Genomic DNA, 14,471 nt, shown 5'->3' with positions numbered 1-14,471 from the left:
ATCTCCTGTCTTTTGCCACTGAAAGACAATAACCAAAGATGCAGAGTACTGTTGAAGGAATGAAAGCTCATTGGTATTAATGAAAAAATGTGGCCTCTAAAAAGCATAGGTCTGATACAGAAGAACCAGAATTTTCACAAGTTGCTTTTTCTGAAAATTGTGAGATGCAAGTGATGGTCTCAGCCTACTCTCCCTTCTAACTACATAATGGTGTTCCATGATGCTGAACCTGGTACTCAGTTGGACAAGGAAAACCATGGTTAGACAATCCCATTTCCTCCTCATTAATGCCTGTCATTCTCCCTGGTTTTTTTTTTTTTTAAATTAATTCATTGAGAGTATTCCATTCTCCTGATGTAGAAATACATTTTTCTCACATTTTTTTCCTTTTAAATTGGCAAACCAACTTTTGCCTGCAAATGGAACATAGCCCTGCTGGCAAAGGATTGGCAGCATCAAAACATTTTGTTAGAAGAAAGTTGTGCTTTTGACAGGGTAACCAAGTAAACCGTTAGGTTAGGTCATTAACTTGTGCTGGCCAGTTTTAATGGGGGGGGGTGTCTGTGAATTAAGGGCAGACTTGTTTATTTTTTGATGCTGTTTTGCTTCTGGGGTGTTGCTGTAATTGAGAATGGCTTTAGCCTTTCTTTTTTTAAAAGAAAGCAACCTTCCCTTTTTAGGATAAGCAATACCTTTTGTTTATTAAATAGCATGGTATCTTCTTTCAACTTCTCAAAAAGGACAAGTGCTTAAGTCTGGGTATTGTGCAAACTTACTTTAAATGTAATTCATTAATTGGTTAAAAAAACAGGTGATTAATCAAGACTTTCCGTAGGGCCTTTTTAAAAAAATAGGAATTCAAAGATCATTAGAAAAGCTGACTTCAATTTGGACCTTAATAGGGGAAAATTTAGAAGAAGAAGAATCGCTTGGTGCTGAAAAGTAAAAAAACCAAAACAAAATCCTCCACAAATCTGGCATTGTTTTAGTCTGTAATCCAAATGTCAAGGATAAGAAACCTCCCTGATAGCTTTCGACTCCCATCAGTATCGGGCATTGTGCACAGTGGTCAGGATTGAGGGCAGCTATAGTCCAGAAACATCTAGAGGGCTATAGGCTCCCTATTGCTGGTTCTTGTTTCATGCTTGCACCCTCAGCTACCTGCAGTGCAATCCTAGCATAACGTTTCCTGGGAAGTCAAACCCTACTATGTCCACTGGAGGTGGGGACTACTCCTAGGTAGGTTTCCACAGGATTCCAGCCTGTGCCACAGAAAGCCCTTTTACAGCAAAAGACCACAAAGTTAGCCCCCCCCCCTGTTTTCTGTGTGTCATCCTCTGTCAAGCTAGTAAAAGAAACTGGAGGAGGTGGTAGGAGATGGGAATGGCAAAGTGTGTTCAGGCTCAGACTCGGCCATTTCAAATGGCTGTATTAAAAACCACTCCTAATGCTAACGTTTCCTACTAGAATATCAAAATGAAATACATTTCTCTCAAGAATCTGAAGGCACTGAATGAAAAACTGAAGAACCCTGCCAGCACACAACACACTATTTGTGAGACCTCGCCTTTTCTGAGTTCAAATGCACAGCTTGTCAAAAGCACAGGCACTCTTGCTTTGCATTGCTTTAATGTTAAACTGCAAGCAATCTTTAGCATTTAGAGAACAGCCCTTATTTGCTATTCCTGCACACACACGCTGGTTACCATGTCACCAGGTTTTTTCTCATGTGGGATAACAACACGCCTTAACACTTTCCGGGTAACCTGTAGGGAAGAAATATGGAAAAAAACCAAAAATCGATACTTTTTCCACCCGACTCTGAAAGGACAAAGCTAATGTAAAAAGAGTCAACAGAGAGAGGCAGAGGGAGAGGGAGAGGGAGAAAAGAATGAAAATGCAAGGTGGGATTACTTTTCGGGTGACGAGGTTGCCTTCTTCATCAGTAAACTGTTCTTCTGTAACAGATTCACCAGGAATGTTTTTTGCCTCCTCACCCTAAAGAATGTGTTACAATATTAGCCAGTTACCCATATTCCCAAATATTGGCTATTCAACACCACTCCGAGCAATAAAATCATGCCATGTTGGATTTTACTTGTCAGAAACAGCAGCTACTGATGTCCACATGGTAATGTGTCACATTTTAAAAGTCTTCTTAAACTTAGACAGAAGCCATCTGTGATGGGCTGTCATTGGAAGGAGAGTTTGCCTGTAGTGGAAGTACTCTGTGTACATGCACAGGCCTATCTTGATCCGTGCCATGCTATGAAGGAACCCCCCGCCCAAAATGGGTGGGATTTACCTAACAAACCCCATCAGTGGAAGCCCTGTGCAAGGGCTTTAGCTTGTGCAACAGGGCTTTCAGTCCTTCCCCCAGCACCCCGCAAAATTTGCTAGCGGGAGTCAGGAGAACCCTCAGAACAATATGTAGGGGTGTTTCATTCTGTTTGGCAAGCTGAAATACTTGCGCTGATAGAATATTTGTAGTAGCATGGTGTTTACTTCTACTCAGAGGATTCCCCCCCCCCCAGAAAATAATGGTTTTCCTTTCTTGCTGACTATTCCAGCAGACAAAAACTAAGGTTCCATCTACCCCCATGATTCTTTTTAACTTCACATTTTGAATAGGCCTTCCCTTACACTATAGGGTTTTTTTAATAAGTCATACCAGAAATGCTGATTAGTCATTGATGGCCAGGTAATAAATTACAGAAGCAAACAAATTAGTGTGTTTAGAAAGTCAATTCTGGCATGCAGAAATAGTTCATCTTGACTACATCACTTAATACTGCAGTTGCTGTTATCATGCTTGACTACTCTTTGTGTTTGAATAATAACTGTTATGAAAAGCTGGAACAAAACAATGGGAAAGCAGTTTAGGGTAAAATCATTTTCTTTGATATGCTAACCTTAAACATTCAGAGAGGGTTTTTTTAAACAACAACAACAAAAACCAACCAACCAGCCATGAGATAACTGTCCAACACATGCATTCTGAAGTGGAACAGCCCCTAGGAAGCAGACCACATGTTCAGAAGCTGAATCTCTGCATCCTAGGGGCTGCTCTTAGAAGAAGAAAGCGAAAGAGCCCTGCAACCCATGTAGGTCTTTCTGACTGACTCTTGTTGTGTCTTCTTCCCTTTTAGATGAACTAATTTCTCACGGCATGAAGTTTCCCAGGCAACTGCCTCCACCGGTAGTGTAGCTAGGTAATCTCAGGCCCTGGGCTTCATGGTCTTGCCCTACACTTCCCTCTTTAGATGGCCATGTGTATTGGCTCAGTTGTGAAGCACACAACTAACATTCCTCACCCTCCCCACAACAATGCTTATTTATGAATAAGCACAATTTTGCTGTAGAAAATGATAATATATTTTACAGTAAACAGAATAAAGTGAGCATCTTTTTTTTAAAAAATAGAAAGATGTTGTGGTGACTGGGCATGCCTGTGCTGGCCCAGCTGCTGACACCAGGCCTGTTAGCCTGACATTTCGGACTCTATAGGGTGGGTGGGTGGGTGCTGTGTTGCAGTGCCTTTGATTTTGGCCCTGAGGTCTAGCCCTCTGCATCACTGCCAAGTGCCTGGTAGGAGCAGACAGACACTCTACAGTGTCTGCTTTCGGATAGATATTTAAGTGTTAGTCAAGAATGTGCATGAATTGCATAAATTACTGAGGACCAAAGAGAAGAGGAGAAAGATGTTGGGGGGCCATGAATATTTTTCTGCCTCCCTCCAAGAACCCATAAATTTTGCCAGTGGTGGCAAAATGGGGGAATAAACCTAAGCTAGACATATTATGTAATTAAAGTAGGTATCAGCCCACCAGATGGATAGTAATGCAAAGAACTCCCTAGCTAGTCATCTATTTATTATTCACATTTATAACCTACTCTTCTCCGCAAGGGAGCCCAGGATTGCTCAAAATAATAAAAATTACATAAAAGGTTTTTTAAAAAAACAAAACTGTAACTTATTGCAGACAGCAGCTAAAACCAGCCAATTGATCATCAGTTGAGGGAGTAGGGATAACCTTTCCCCCACAGCTGATTGTATGGATCAGCTCATGGAGGGGGGCTGTGGGTCTTGTACATGTGTGTGGTTTGTGGATGTGCAAGAGTGTGGGGTCACACCTGCCACTAGCATACAGCCCCCAGAGTGTTTCTTGGCCAACGGGGAATGCCATCCTTGGGTTGAAAAAGGCTAACCACCCCTGATTTAGACTGTTCAGAAGAATGCTATTAAAAACAAAAACTGCAAAAACATAGGATCCTACTAGATCAGGCCAACAGCCCAGCATCTTGTTCTCACAGTAACCAACCAGATCCCTGTAGGAAACCCACAAGTGGGAACAGAGCACAAGAGTGCTCACCCTGTGCTTTCCAGCAAGTGTTATTCATAAGCAGTACTACCTCAGACCGTGGAGGCAGAGAATACCCATCATGACTACTAGCCATCAATAGCTTTGTCCTCTATGAATTTGTTCAATCCTCTTTTAAAGCCATCCAACTTGGTGGCCACCGCTACCTCCTGTGGGAGGAGTTCCATAGCTGTGTGAAGTACTTTCTTTTTATCTGTCCCAAATCTTCCAACATTCAGCTTCAAAATCAGAATTAATATATCTTTCACAGTTGTTACTAGCCAAGCTATAATGGTCATAGTTGCAAAACTGCTGTTGATCCAGGTTATAATTTCACTATACTGAGCGGCATTTGTATATATTTAGTCAAAGTGCACCTATAGAGGCAAAGTCATGCTGCACACAGTGGGATTACCAAAGGAAACCCATCGTGCAATTTGGTTGTTTTCCACCACAAGTCTTAAGATTATACAAGGGGCAGCCATCAGTTATGAAATACATACCACACCAAGAGAAGGAGTATAATGTGAACACTATTAGTACTGCAGTCCAAGACCAACTCCATGCCAGTGGGAACTACAGTCATGCGATACCTTCAGAATCAAACGTCGCCGATAAACCCTTGTAGTGATTCTCTGTTCTTCATCTGAGCTTGAATCACTCTGAATCTCAATGTCACTGTCACTGTCACTCTCACTATACTCCTGATAAATGCAGTTTTTAGTACATTTTACCAGCTCATTTAAAAGACAAACATGAATCTGAGCAGGAATAGAGGGGGAAAATGGTTATACCCAACATTAGTTCATCCTGAAAAACACCATAGGGGGGATGTCTGCAATCTTGCTTTCAGGGTAGGTAATATTTCAGTTAGGAGCATTTTGCCATGTCCACAAGTGAGGTAGGCATTCTGCATTCAGAGCTGCCTTAAAAATATTTCAAAATACATCACAGTTTTGTACAGGTATAGCCTGGCATAGCCATAAATGCGTGGCAGGCTACATGCAAACCATAGTTTACTGACAGGGAGGCACACCCTTGGGGACATGTACTCCCTTCCCACTTCCGGTGCACATTTCCCCCCTCTTGTCCCTTGTTGATCTCAAGTGTGGTTTTATATTACATCAGCAAACCATTGATTGTATATCAGGGGTTGGGCACAAGACCAGGGTTTCAAATTCTGGTTAAGTGGAGACTCTTGTTTAGGAATGTTCAGGGCTACAGGGAAGGAGGAAGGGCATTGGAAGGCTCTTGTGGTTGGCTCCTCATTTGCAAACCACAGTTTGAAGAAGCAATACAAAAAGCCAAAAGACTGAAGAATATTAGCAGAAATAATTCTATGATTCTAAGTAGAAGCCCACAAGGAACTTGCGACAGAGGGTAGAGAAGAGAGTAAAGAGCATTTTAATTTTTTTGCCTTTCATCTGCTCCTGTGGCTGTCTCAACTGACTGGCGAGAGGATCCTGGAGAGCTTGGCACCACAACCCTAGTCCTTTATGTAGGCTTCCTCTTATGCTGAGTCTATGGACCTGGGTGGCCAGCAGGACTCATGGGGTGCTGGCTTCATGTCTAGAGGGTTCTCCTGATGGGGCACTAGACCTCTGAGGTCCCTTGACCAGTCTCCAAAATAGGTTTGGGGCTGAGCAAGAGCCTTGACTCCATCACAGTTTCCTTCACTGACCTAACTTTCAGTAGCTGCATGCTGCTCTCCACTGCCAACAGTGAGCAGCATGCACACACATTCCTTGGTTCAGAAAGATTTATTGAGAGTTGGGGTTTTTTAACCCATTTGGGGGCAAATGCCAGATTCTCAGAAGGGACCCTTTGCAGTTTTTTGAGCAGGCTCAAAATCACCCCCATCATTTCTTCCTGCTCCCTCACCACAATTCTGCTTCTCTGCTTTCATTTCAAGGAAAGCTTAAACCTGGGTTTAAGCGAGGCTTTTAAAGTGGCTGATGAGAGGGATGGAGTTTGCGTAAGAGAGGGGAGATCACTAAACTCTGTTGCTCTCTAAACTGAAGTTTCAGCACTGCATGGTTGGCCCTAGCTGGGAAGTTTTTTGGGAGAAATATAAAAGGGAAGCCACAGAGGGAAGTTCATTCTATATTCACAATGCTTTAGCTGAATTAAGAATGAAAACTCCCACACAAAGTAAGGCGGATGGCATTTATACCTTTTGTTCGGACGATGTTGCTCCTTCCTCTTCCTGGGCTTTTGGTCTCAGCTTGCTGTCATCGGAAGTATTCCAGCTCGTCTTTTTCATGCTGACAGGCACAGAGGTTTTAGGTGTATCGACTGCTGGTTTGCTTGCCTCTTGCAAAGATTTCTGATGCGACGTTAATGAGATGGTTTGCTGCTCAGTTCGGAGAGAACTTTGCGTTTTTGGTTTCACAGTTTCCTTGTCGCTCTGTTTTCCTAGGATCTTTGCAGACTCCTGAACGAAAGGCTTAGTCTTTGCTTCTGTTGTAGATTCTGAGTAGCTTCCATTGGTTTCCAACTTTCCTGCTTCTCCTTTGAGATATGAGGTAATAGAATCTCTACACTGGTCAGGGCTACAAGAGACAAAGCAAACATGATCAAGCACTGGAAAATAGATAAGTGTTAATTTATGTGCTGTACTTCTGTCCCACCCTTCCACCTCCAAGGAGTTCAGGGTGACATATATGGCTAAATATTTTCTTCACAAAAAACCTGTGAGGCCGGTTAGCCTGAGAATGAGAATATGCACCAAAAGCTCAATATCTACCAATGAGCTTCTATGGCTCAGAGAAAATTTGATGATGATCTGAAGGCAAAAGAAGCTCTGCTTTTTTGGTTTCTCAAACAAAGAGCAGAATAAAGTTTGTGTGTGTGTTTAACACACAATTCAGACTAGAGCTTTCCATTAAGTACAGTGGGAGGGAGTATAACTCTGCAATAAATTTTGCATTCAAAATGTCCCAGGTTTAGTCCCTTACAATTCCTCTTAAAAGGATTTCAGTAAGCAGGTGTAGGAAAAGCATTTGTCCCCAAGACCTTGGGTGGTAGCTGCCAACAGTGTGCCCGATTGTTAATAGCATAAGGAAGATTCATATATCCACATGCCAGTATGGCTAATTAGCATTTTACCAGTGCTGGTGTTGATCTTGTAGTCCTAGCTTATTTCAGGAAGCATATCCCCTTACATAATTTCCCTCCCTACCCAGAGTATTGAGATCAGCTAACAAGACCCTCCTAAAAGTATAATCACCTTTGGATTTTGCATTAACATCCAATGCAAATGCAAAAAGAGCAGGGTCAGGATTTTTTGTCACTGCTCTGGGACTTCAGTATACCCATCCTCTCTCCAGGAGGCCTGTGCAACTTTTACTTTACTTTTTTTTGAAATTGGAAAAGTGGTCAAATATTCTTCTGTTCCTTTGGGAACCAGGCTTATGTATTTCCTGCTGCCCATTCTGTTCTGAGCCTGATTTTATTGTGCACCCCCCCCCCAATCTTAACAGTGTTTGGGATTTCACTGTTTTAAATGCCATACTGTAAATTTGCCTTGAGAATATCGGTGCCTTATAATCTGGATTGCTGCTTATTTACATAAGCATTATATAGGTACTTCTAGAAATACATTGACCATGGGTTTGAGGAAAAAAGTCATGTGTTTTCAAAATGAGAATACTTGGTTAGTTAAACACTTTCATACCTGTCATCTAGTCGATCCAGCAAATCACCGCTTATTCTGCGTCCTGGTGTTGGCGGCTCCACATTGACGCTGGAGGCCTCACTCTGCCAACCTGTAATTGAAGACAGTTCCTGTTCTGCCTGCTGCACATACTTAAGAATAGACAAGACTTTTTCTTCTGTCATCTCCTCAGACTCAACTACTTCGTCAAGGTGAATGTCTTCAAACAGAGATTTAAGCTTTTCTTCCGTCATCTCATCAGTACCAGACTTTTCTCTCTCCTGCTGCTCAGTTCTCACTAAAGTTGGACTAGTCTCTTGGCTTAGCTTTTGTTTTGGTACCTCGGCATAACTACCAAGATAGCGTGGGTAATCATTAAGGTCCATTTCATCCAATTGGATCTGGCCTACATCTTTAGATGCTCCTTCTCTAGGCACTGAGAAATCGTGTTTGCCGTCTTCCAGTGAAGTGTCTTCTTCAGTCACCACTGGAGGTTCTGCTGCTGTATCATCTATGTTTCCCTGTGGAGTTACTAACACGTCACTCAGTCTACTGGGAGTTCTAAGGGGTGACTCTATGCTAGAGAAATCGCTAAAGAAATCATCTTGCTGGGAAGGGGTGGGTGGCACGAAGCGCAACCCAGTGGGAGTTTCCAGTTCCACTTGGATGGTGGGATAACCTATGGAAGACAGCACATTTGGACTGATTGCAATGAAGTATGGAGTGACATATAATCAAGCATGCAGAGTGGCCAGTTAATTATGTAAAATGGGGAAAATGTATGAAATGATAACAACACTTTAATTAGGAATGTAATAATGAATGTAACATCCTTAAAGAATGCAACAAAACCAAAGTAGATGAAATGGCTAATACAGCACAGCTTATTACTATTATTGGCCTACAGCACACATGGTTGCAATTTTTCAATTACTGGTTTTCCAGTAATTTAAGTAGTATTATATTTCTCTTCTCAATAGCAAATGGACTGAATCTGGATGGCTGCTTGCTGTCTTTTTATATCAAGAGTGGTATTTTGTGGCAAAATAACTTTTCTGCTTGTATTTGGATTTACTCAAAAAGTTTAGATGTAATGAATTATGTTATAAAGCAAGACAGCCAGGATTTCTTAAAAATTGGTGTACATTTTTATCATCCAGTTTCCAAAAGATAAAACTACTTGGCTTTATACCATTACAAATGTGAAATATCATCTGTAGATACTTCAACTTTAATCACTGCATCATGATAACGCAGTTGTTAGAAACAAATGAACCTTAAAGAGGGCAGAAAAGTATAGCATATTCTCAGTGACTGTAGAGTCAAAATCTAAAACAAAAACTACAGGATAGGGAGGATCTAGATATAAATTTCGGGAACAGTAAAACTACAGAGATGAGAGGATTGTGATGAATAAGGAGATCTTGGTGATCTTGGAGACTGAGGCGATCTTGGTGACATGGGTACAATCAGAAACACTGATTGAATAAAGAGAGAAAAGAAAAACATAAGCAACAAAAAAGAGAGAACAATAATTATCTAGAACAGGGATGGCCCGCTGGAGACCTGTGAGCCTGATCAGCCCTGAAGTAGCTCCCCAATTTTAATAAATGTGTCTTACAAACAATTGCCCAAAGGATATTGCATGTAGAATTTAGTGTATAGCTATATTAAGAGCATCCTGAAAAGGCAAAAGCAAGCTACCAATCAGCCTCATGACAGAATCTTTCTGGAAGGACATTACTTCCTCCACCCAGCAATTAATGATATTTTGCCACCCGAATGTGAATGCTCCATACCTATAGAGCCCTTACTGCTAGCTTTGCCTGATCATCCATAATGAGGTCTGCTTGCTTCTGTGAAAAGTGCTCCCAAAGCCCAGAGTAGCAGCTGGTGAATGGAGCAGCCCCCAGGAATACAGAGGTTGACCATCCCTGCTCTGGCAGTTAGACTTGAACATAGACAAATGAAATGACAGTGAACTGTAAACCATATTCTCAGAGGTAAATATTAAACTGATGAGCTGATGAAAGGCTGGGATGGGGAGAGAGATCAGCATTACATTGTGCTGCCTGGAGAGCAATGTGCACTAATGTCCCCGTGTTCTGCAACTGAATCAACTGAGAGAAAGTTAAAAGGTAGTCTGGTCTTGGTGAGGACAAGAAGCTTGAGGAAGGTTCAGAGGAGAGGAAGGATAGACAGCAACACAGAGAAGCACATTCTCTTTGTAGAAAAGATACTTGTCTCTGATTAAAAGGCACAAGCGACATTTCAAGAGAAAACTTCTTAAAATGTCCACAGAATTTTAATTTCTGCAATGCGGTGATTCAATGACCAAGAATGTTGCTTGGGGATGAATTAAGCTCATAAGCGCTGCACACAGCCAGAAAATCCTTGCAGAAGGCAGCAAAAACAGCATGTGTTTGAATAAAATACAAGAAAAAGGGAGATTCATTGTGTTTAGAAGAACATAGCTTACAAAATGAAACAAAAAAGGGAAGTATTTGGAAAGCAGCTTAATGTATCTTCAAAGTCAGAATTAGTTTTTAGCACCTGATCAGTAGTACAGATTCATTTATATATTTATCTGCTCAATAAAAGCATTTACAGTTGAAGAACAAAAATTGAAGTTAAATCTCAGCATAAATCTGGGCATTGATTAGAGTACCAGAATTTCATTATCCCATTAGGGTAATTTTAGAATGTAAAGAAACAATAAGCAGTTGTAATTTTACCAAAGGGAACGATTTCACAGTAATTTTAGACTGAGTTCAAATTAAGTTAATGGAGAGAACAACTCTGAAGTGTTCACTGATACATACCCTGATTTTTTTATATATTTGAGATAAATAAATATATATTTTATTTGAAACAGTATCATCTTGCATGGTTTATGTTATTAGATGAAAAGACTTTTCTGTGTGGATAAATATTGGTCAAAATGAAACAAATTCAGTTACCATCAACAGGATCATGGAAAACATTATTTTCATCTGCAAAGCTTCTGGTGCCTGAAATGTTTCCATAATCAAATATTGGTCCTTCCAACAAAGTTACAATGTCAATCCGATTGATTTTTGTCAATATAGAGGTTAAGGCATCAGCTGTGGAAGGAAGAACAAAATAGATGAAAAGTATTTCATAACTGAAATTTGTAACTGTCTATGAGTATGGCCAGTGGTCGCAACAGTAACATGTATAGCATGGGAATCTTTATGCATGCAATGGATTCAATCAACCAGTGCACGTTCCCAAGTGTTTAGAGACATGTGTCTCACCTTCACACTTCATGTATCTACCATAGCGAATACTGGTGTCGTAGAGTGCCAATAAAGCACAAATCAGCTCTTCGTCAATACTCTGTGTATAAGTGCATGCTACTGTAAAAATGGAATAATTCTATTGCCTTGCAGTACCTCCCATAGCCATGCCTTATCACAATCTCTAAAACAGTGGACAGCATTCTCCTCACTGCATTGTATGTGCATGTAACTACTTTGGGAAAGGGCTATGGCTCAGTAGGGGAACACATGGTTTGCACACAGAAGGTCCCAGATATCTCTGTGCAGGGCTAGAAAGACTTATGGGGAGTTGCTGCCAGTTACAGTTGGCAATGCTGGACTAGAAGGATCAATAGTCTGATTCAATATAAGGCAGTTTCATCTGTTCTCACTGTGAGAACTGTGAAATTGTGTTGTTTTAAGACTATCGAGACAAATCCAGTTCACACATGCATGCAGATTCCTTATTCCTTGACTTCTCAAAACTTGATGACCCACAGCTGAATGCATGAATTGAAATGTATGAATGAATGTATGAATTGAAAATTATATCTATAGTCTTTGATCTGTGGCATTTTATTCTAACATACTGGTTGAGGCTACAGTCATTAAGTGATAGGTCTAGTCTGTGTATGAAGTTCAGCAAAATATGGACTTCTACATACTTAAAACAATAATAGTTATGAAACTTACTTGTAGCATTTTTCCCATCTCTGGTCACCCATTTCTTTAACAACATGAAGCTCTGAGCAATCAAAGAGTTTGGGTTTTCTACCCGGATTTGATTAATTTCATCAACAGAAAAATTCAGCTCTCTTGCTAGTTCTATAACACAGGGGAAATGGAGGGGAGAGAGAGATAACAAAGTTTATTTTGAAAACTCTGTTCAGCAGGTCACACATGGAAAAACCAAGTTTGGTTCAGATTTCTGCCTTTTCAGTGTAACTTGTCATAGAAATCGGAAAGGAGAAAGTCCTCTGAGAGAGCAGGTATCATTTCATCCTGCTGTCTGAAACCTATCAGCCACTGTTTGTGGAGCTTTGGGCTGTATCCTTCCTTCACCAGTTCTACAAACCCCACCCAAGAGAGGTCAAGAGGTTACACAGTTTCTCTAGTTTCCTGCTGTGTCTAAATATAGCCTTCTCCAACCTGCTGCTCTCTAGGTTTTTTGGACTACACCTCGGTCTACAACCCTAGCCAGCATGGCCAACTGTCAGGGATGATGGGAGTTGTGTTCTAAAACATCAGCAGCAGGCTGAGGAAGTCTGTTCTAATAGGACTAAATCAGGCTTCCAGTCAGGTAGACAATCACTGATGACCTCACAATTACTATGTGGCATAGCAACACATTGGCTTCAACTCAAAGAACTGAAGCTGGTGTTTTATGCATGCACCAGGGCTTTCTTGTCTTCGCCTCCTCATGTTGTAAGTTACCCTGAAGACTCAGATAAATCTCTGGAAAGGTATATGATGTAGCAAGAGAACTGCAGTCAGAGAGAGGGAAAATGGCCAAAGCAGACACACAAAGAGTCTTCAAAGTGCAAGCAGGTACCTTCCACTCTCATACAGAATACTTTGAATCCAAGCTGTCAAATATTGTATACAAAGCTATAAAATATTTATGACATGCCTGGGGTATGTAGGAGGAAGCAGGAGAAGGCAGCAATGAGAGCTCCATTCTTTTGTCAACAGTGGACAAGAGGGGCATGTCAGGAGATCTGCCTGCTCCTTGAGCAGGACTGGTCATCTGCCTTACTGCCAAGGCAACATGGCTGCAACCGATGCCTCTCATGGCCCTGGAAGCTACACATTTTTTAGTGCCTATATTACAATACTAGTTGGTGAGAATGAAGAGAAGTCTAACTCGCTGGCTTTGCTTTGGAGAGAGGTCTTTATAAAAAGGGCCTTTGTGCTACTTCAAAAGTATTTATTTCTTACATTTCTACAGGACAGATGAGGAAGAATAAACCTTGTTAACCTCTCCCCACCCTACAATATCTGAGGCCTGTGAGGAGACAGGACCAATGCAGTGGATTCTAGAGATAATGGGGTAACAAAATTGTGAACAAAAACCCCATGCAACATGTGATGGTCTCAAGACTAAGTTTCCTGCTTGCCCACCTAATGCTATGAAGCTCGCTAGGGGTGTCCTGACCAGGTTACTATCATGTTAACTGATTGCACAGGGTGGTTGTGTGGCTGGCACATCAGACTTAGCTCCCTGAAGAAATGATGGGATACAAATGTCACAAATGCTTTATAAACACCAGTTTTATAATCTTCTTCCTCTTCTTTGGCGATCACTCATAGCCAAGTAAGATTGTATTCCATAAACCGTGTTTATGGAAATTTTATAAGGAGTACTACTAGAGCACATTTCATAAAGACCTCTTGCAATCTCGCTTGTCCACTGTATCCCTCTTTTTCTGAAGACAAAAGATGCCCTGAGAACTAAACTGCACTCTAACACACACACATATACACCCTCAGCCTGGGTATCCAAAGGAATTGCTAGTTGCAATATCATCACCACAAAATAAAATCTTACCCGTCCAACTAAGTCCCAGGTGATCGGCCACTATTGCCATCCTTATATCTGTCCGTTCACATGGACTCTGTGGACCTGTGATTTATAATTTATTGATTAAAAAGGTGCTGTGAAAGAATTCTTAGCACTAACAGCATTTTAATACATTGTACTATGTTAACTGGTGCTCAGATCAATTGCTAAAATGACTGAGTGCCCTAAAACCTACAATAAATAAATATATTTTTTGTCACAGATTTGAAAAAAAATGCCACCTTTATAAGGCCGAGTGTCAAACTACATGATGTTAATTGTGTAAATGAAACCAAACATGCCAACAATCTATCTACTCAACTGTTCAACAGTGCTTTAACTACTGGTGGGGTGGTGGAAAACAGTTCACCAGTACTTAAAGGGGGAAAAAAAGTTTTCTCTGTTTGACAAAATGAGGGGTGTTTTTTTTTGCTGTCACAAAATGAAGTCTTCTAAGACCTAAACTATTACATGAATGTATTTAGCATGCTTCACTAGCTGTCTATAGTATAGGCTTCACTTAAAGGAAGAAAGAAGAGTATAAAAGACAGCACATACAGATGACAATGACAGAATGAGAACTACAGTAAGTCACTTCACAGGCAATCACAACA

General features: G+C 40.9%; 2 protein-coding genes across 55 annotated transcripts in view; one reads left to right on the top strand and one right to left on the bottom strand.

Moving 5' to 3' along the window:
- ANK3 (ankyrin 3) overlaps positions 1-14,471 on the bottom strand; it is a 400,513-nt gene that overhangs the window by 2,884 nt on the left and 383,158 nt on the right. For 24 of the 34 annotated variants that reach the window (XM_082222269.1, XM_082222287.1, XM_082222259.1 and 21 more), the window contains 8 exons: positions 13,846-13,920; positions 11,991-12,122; positions 10,977-11,120; positions 8,038-8,695; positions 6,535-6,913; positions 4,955-5,122; positions 1,915-1,998; positions 1,707-1,766 (listed from right to left, as the gene is read on the bottom strand). In XM_082222269.1, coding sequence (XP_082078395.1) covers positions 1,707-1,766; positions 1,915-1,998; positions 4,955-5,122; positions 6,535-6,913; positions 8,038-8,695; positions 10,977-11,120; positions 11,991-12,122; positions 13,846-13,920 — 1,700 coding nt within the window. The remainder of the gene's footprint in view (positions 1-1,706; positions 1,767-1,914; positions 1,999-4,954; positions 5,123-6,534; positions 6,914-8,037; positions 8,696-10,976; positions 11,121-11,990; positions 12,123-13,845; positions 13,921-14,471) is intronic. The other 10 variants (XM_082222271.1, XM_082222270.1, XM_082222285.1 and 7 more) reach the window with 6 other exon arrangements.
- Positions 1-14,471, top strand: part of LOC309532286 (uncharacterized protein) — a gene marked incomplete at its 5' end in the record, with an annotated part of 71,110 nt that overhangs the window by 21,015 nt on the left and 35,624 nt on the right. For 5 of the 21 annotated variants that reach the window (XR_014219683.1, XR_014219684.1, XR_014219688.1 and 2 more), the window contains 2 exons: positions 12,379-12,845; positions 13,246-13,347. The exons of 13 other annotated variants lie outside the window; for them this stretch is intronic. Coding sequence is in view for 3 of the 8 variants with exons in the window: in XM_082222517.1 (XP_082078643.1) it covers positions 13,322-13,347 (26 nt within the window). Of the gene's footprint in view, positions 1-12,378; positions 12,846-13,245; positions 13,385-14,471 lie in introns of those variants that run through there. 3 more of the 21 variants (XR_014219682.1, XM_082222518.1, XM_082222516.1) reach the window with 2 other exon arrangements.

This window comes from Podarcis vaucheri, assembly GCF_965113315.1.
Source record: "Podarcis vaucheri genome assembly, chromosome: 5".
NCBI lineage: Eukaryota > Metazoa > Chordata > Lepidosauria > Squamata > Lacertidae > Podarcis > Podarcis vaucheri.
The sequence above is the reverse complement of the archived record's forward strand: the minus strand, read 5'-3'. Positions and strand labels throughout refer to the sequence as shown.